The sequence below is a fragment of the Protopterus annectens genome, chromosome 8.part0 (assembly GCF_019279795.1).
Source record: "Protopterus annectens isolate FY-2018-M chromosome 8.part0, PAN1.0, whole genome shotgun sequence".
Classification (NCBI taxonomy): domain Eukaryota; kingdom Metazoa; phylum Chordata; order Ceratodontiformes; family Protopteridae; genus Protopterus; species Protopterus annectens.
This window is the reverse complement of record NC_056741.1, coordinates 1,903,351,893-1,903,356,892: the sequence shown is the minus strand read 5'-3', so window position 1 is coordinate 1,903,356,892 and position 5,000 is coordinate 1,903,351,893. Positions and strand designations below refer to the sequence as shown.

At 38.4% G+C, this 5,000-nt stretch overlaps 1 protein-coding gene across 1 annotated transcript; it reads left to right on the top strand.

Moving 5' to 3' along the window:
* Window positions 1-99: 99 nt before the first annotated feature.
* On the top strand, window positions 100-1,925 carry RPRM (reprimo, TP53 dependent G2 arrest mediator homolog). The gene has a single exon (XM_044081405.1). The coding sequence runs from the start codon at window positions 864-866 to the stop codon at window positions 1,188-1,190; it is 327 nt and encodes a 108-aa protein (XP_043937340.1). The 5' UTR covers window positions 100-863; the 3' UTR covers window positions 1,191-1,925.
* The last annotated feature ends 3,075 nt before the right edge of the window (window positions 1,926-5,000 follow it).

Below are 5,000 nucleotides of genomic sequence, written 5' to 3'. Positions count from 1 at the left end.
AATTAACAAAGCGAAGCATAATAATGTGCGTCTGTCTCGGTGGATGTGTAGCAACCAACAGAACTGCAACATGATCACATTGTGTATATTGCGTTTCAGTGACACTCAGCATGCACAATGCATTACACATTAAGTCCGATAGTAGCAGGTGGAGAACCAGGAACGATCCCCGCCTGGCGCAGCGTTAATGAGATAATCTTTTCTGCTGCTGCAGCAAAACTGAAGTAATTTCGGTACTTGGTTAGAGTATGCCGATCTCAGAGGCAGCTCTTTACTTTACTTTACAGCTGTACTTCTCAGTTTATAGGTGCCGCCTGTCTGTCATAACCCTGATGACACTCTTCAGTGACCACCCCAAGTAGCCCTCCAACTCTCTGTAGTGATTTTTGTTTTGGAAGCCCGAGAGATAAAGCAAAGAGCGCAGAAAGGTGCGCACCACAACAGAACAGCAAAGCAGCTAGGCGCTGGCAGCTGTCGCCACATTGTCTGCACTTTGCGCAGCCCATTGTTCGACCAGAGCACGGAGGAGTCGCAGTTCCTCCCACATATACCTTTACCCAGGCAGGTGCAAGAGCTATAGAAAAGCAATGCAACCAGGCGTTGTTGAAAACTGACCTGCATTTCAGCTGGGCGGGACAGGAAGCTTTGGAGTAAAGGCAGGCAGCTTGCTATAGCAACTGGCACCATTAACCATTTGTGCAGCAGCAGCTCACTTTTACGCTGCGTACCAGAAGCCAGGGCGCTGCAGTGGAGGTGGATGTTGTGCGTGTGTATACCTTTGTATATAAATCTGCAAGCCGTTGGGACGAGGACCACCACCTGTTCCGCTATTGCCAAGACACTTTGGCAAGAACTTTAAAGCAATGAATTCTACAGTTTATGCCAATGAAACAGGTGCCGAGCTCTTGTTTAACAGGAGTGGCTCTCTGGAAGCGGTGCTGCGTTGCTGCACCCCGTCCTCCGTGGTAACAGATGATGGTTTTGTGGAAACAGCCCCTGATGAGAGAAGCCTCTTCATTATGAGGGTCGTGCAGATAGCCGTCATGTGCGTCCTCTCACTCACTGTAGTTTTTGGCATTTTCTTTCTGGGGTGCAACTTGCTTATTAAATCTGAAGGTATGATTAACTTCTTGGTGAAAGACAGGAGACCTTCCAAAGAGGTAGAGGCCGTGATCCTTGGACCTTACTAGCAAGAACAAGGCTGTCGGTAGAACATATTTCAGTGAGGATGACCAGTTAGTCTTCCAGCCCGCACAGTTATTCAGAGCTGGAGTGGCAGAAAGGGGGATTTTGTTTTCCAGAAACTCACTGAACCATTCTGGAGGATATATACATTGTAAGAAATTATAAGATATAATGTACAGAATAATTATTTGTACTTGAAAGTTGTGAGGCTGTGATCGCGACTCGAACCTTAAGTCAAAGGTCTACAAAAAGAAAGTATGGCTTTGCTGCCAAGGAGCTGAAAAGTGTCATATAAAACATTTACTAGGGATCTCTAAACTTTAAAGTTTGACTTTGTACCTCTGTAAAGATGGTACTGCACCCCGTTGCGCAGTGTCTGCAAAGCAATCTGAAGTCAGAAAGGAAAGTTGTGAATATAGCAACAAAATCGACTCTTGAGTTCTGAATTACTTTTCTTCTTGAAACATGTAAATACAATATTTTGAAATCTCTTTTTGTTTCATTTTTTGCTACAAACGTTCCGAGTTCTCCACTTTGCCGAAAGAGAACGCTGATTACTAAACTTGTATTTTTATTGTTGGTTAAGTATTTGTATAATACTTTTCACAGTTTGTATCAGATATTCTGCTGAGCCTACGAAATGTCTTTATTATGATGATTATTATTATTATGGAAATGTTTATGCTTCATAAAAATACTGTTTCATGTTTTTCTATTTAATAAATTGATGCTACAATGCACTAGTGCTGGTGTACTGTTTTGTTAATTAGCAGTAAAGGATTGCAGTGTTGAATACCTAGGGGGTCCTGCTCTGCCGTTTCTTATCAGTTGTATAATCAGAGATCAGAATTCAGGAAAGACTGTGAGAAGTATTTTTGACAGAACAAGTTGTCTTTGTGTGCCGATTTTTATACTTCATTAAGATGTATGCATACTTAGAACTGCTAGATATTAAGCGTTAGGACAGTGACAGATGTATTGAAAACAAGTTGCGTTGCTCAATATTCCATGCCTAAATAACACACAAATCTAACTTGTTTCTAAAAAGGTCAGCAGCTGCAGTAACACAACATGAAGCAAAGCTGATCTGCAGCTTACTGTTCCATTTTAATCCACATGGCAACAGCAGATACATAATCTGTCCCCAGATGTAATCCTTCTGTGTAGCCTTTCCCCTTTGATTTCTGTTTCTTAAAAATGCTTTGGATTTCTTCAGTGGCCTAACACCTTGAGTTCCTATGGCATGGCGTGAATATCGTTAATAAAGATGAGCTATAAACACGATGTATGCCCTAATGTTAATGCCCCCTTGCTCTTTTCTTAGCATTTGCACAATGTCTACACAATATTAGCTTTGTGCACTTATGCATTTACAGTACATTTTGTTACAATCAGCTGCAAATCTTTATTCCCCATGCTACCCATTGTTTTTTTTAAATCTGCAACTAGTACCACTTTCTAGGAAGTAACTTAGGAGTGATTTGTCACTGCTTGACATGTATGACTGCTATGTTATCAGCTATGTACAACAAAGCAAAACCAATTTTCCTTTTTAAACTCAAGGGTATGTTGTGTTGTGTTTACCTGCAGAACATTTAACCTAGGGTGCTTATGTGGATTCATTTGTTGCGTTATAGGGTAAAGAGGCAGTCACATACATGATATTTTCAAGCATCCTAAAGTGTATTTAACACCCAGCATACCCAGTAACAACTTTGCAAGCTACTACTCTCCAGTTTAAGAAGATAAAATCAGGTGTAATTGTAGGAAGGATATGAAGGTAGGTAAATACTGATAAACAGATAAAGAGATAGATAAAATATGCACTGAAACCACCATCCTTTCACCTATTTCACCATCTCACTCTTAATGTATCTCTAACACTATTGCCCTGCCTCTTCTACCTCTTCCCTTCCTCTGTCTCCAATCACTCTTAATTATTATAGTCTCAAAACAACCTACCTGTCTATTCTGTCTCCTATACTCTACCTCCCCTACATCTCCTACTAGCTATTCTTACTTTCCTTTTTTATTTCCAAACTCCTGTACAACTTTAAATAAGCATCTGCCTATTAACTCATTTTGCTCTAAGCAGCTTAAATAATATTGTAACTAGTCACATTTTCTTCTGCTAATTGTTTGAAGCCTTATTTGTAACAACTCACAGATTTGTCTGCCAATTGTTAATATTCTGTATAATTGAATTGCCTGAGGAGCATTTTTTCTCTCCAGGTCTCTACTTGTAAGATCCTATGGCTGATCGTTACTATGTTACTAAAATGTAATAAATTGTTTTCTAGTCCTGAGGAGCTTTTCTCCCCGGGTCTCTGCTGAAAATGAGCCAAAAGCTCAGCCAGACTAACCTGGTTAACAAATGTAAAATAAAATGCAATAAATGCCAAGAAGTTGGGTCTTGAAATCAGATTACATTGCAAATTATTTAAATTTATGAAACATAAATTATCACTTATGAAACAAAATTGTTCTTTTATATGTTAATGACAGTTACAGCAGCTAGAGCTGATATTTTAATAAGAAATATTTGTATGCATATTCTAAAAGCTTTATACACATGACACAGATGTGATAACATTATTGGGTAATTTTAATGTGCTCTGTCAAAGTAATGATATGGAACGTACTTTAAAAAGTTATACATCTAGTGCAGAACAGAATGAGTGCTGACAAACATTGAGATAATACTGCACATTAAAAAGAAATAATTTAAAAAGTATGTTTCTGGACTGGTCCTTAAACATAGAAGTTCTGAAGAAGGTTGCTATGCCTCAAGACCCTTTGAAACTCTAGCTTTTGTACAGCTGTAGAAGTAATGATTCCTGCAGTCCCATCAGGCAATGACACTCGTGCGCAGTGTGGTGTGACCTTAAAAGCTGTCAACCTAATTCACTGCTATTCAAATGTTAATCCTCTGACTGGTCACTGAGGCTTGAATGGAGTATTGGAAATGATCGCACTACCAGTAGGAATCGTAATCACTCAGTGTCGTCCTTACACAGATGATGTAAAATGTCATGAACTCTAGTCTACATGCTTTAACTAAGGTATTTTTTGTATGAAAAAATAAAACATAAAACTTTTTCGGGTACACGAGTACATTTTTCCTCTAGGGGAATAGGGAGCATTACTGTTACTGCCTGTTACAGGACCACCTTAAAATTAAGCCAAAAAGCAATGAAACACTCTTTGTATTCTTAAATCATGCAGCTCATCAGACTATTCTAGATTTTCAAAGAGCATTATAGCATGGCATAGCATGCCAAACATTCTGTTAAAAAAGTACACCGACATAGCTCTACATAAAAGCATTTATTTTGTCTAGCAGCACTTAACTTCACTTAAAATGTGGATCGATTGTTGTTTTCTATGTTTAGTTGCCAGATGTTTTATTGTGCTTGAGCTGAAATTTAGCTTTTCTATTTGTTTCATTAAACCACTTTGTAGGAAAATGTTTTGAACCCAAGCAATTCAGTAAGTAATACAATATTACTGTCTCTTACTGCTATGGATCACATTAACAACAATACATGATACTTAACACAAGTAGATCTACAAAGGCACTTGTCCCAGAAATATTGTCAGTAAAAGAAAAAGAATGAAAAAGAAACACATTTGCAAACAATCTCTACTTTCCTAGCTCAGGACAGGTTTAATAATTCTTGCTATACAAAGGTCATACAATCCCTCCAGAAGGTCCTCTCTTCTGAGCCTGAACTACAATATACTTATCAACCAATATGGTTATTAAGAGTTACACAACCACATTGAATTGAAATATATGAATTTCTTGTTTTGGA

What these genes read in the sequence shown, in the direction of transcription:
- RPRM (XM_044081405.1), top strand. Translation starts at nt 864, where the DNA reads ATGAATTCTACAGTTTATGCCAATGAAACAGGTGCCGAGCTCTTGTTT.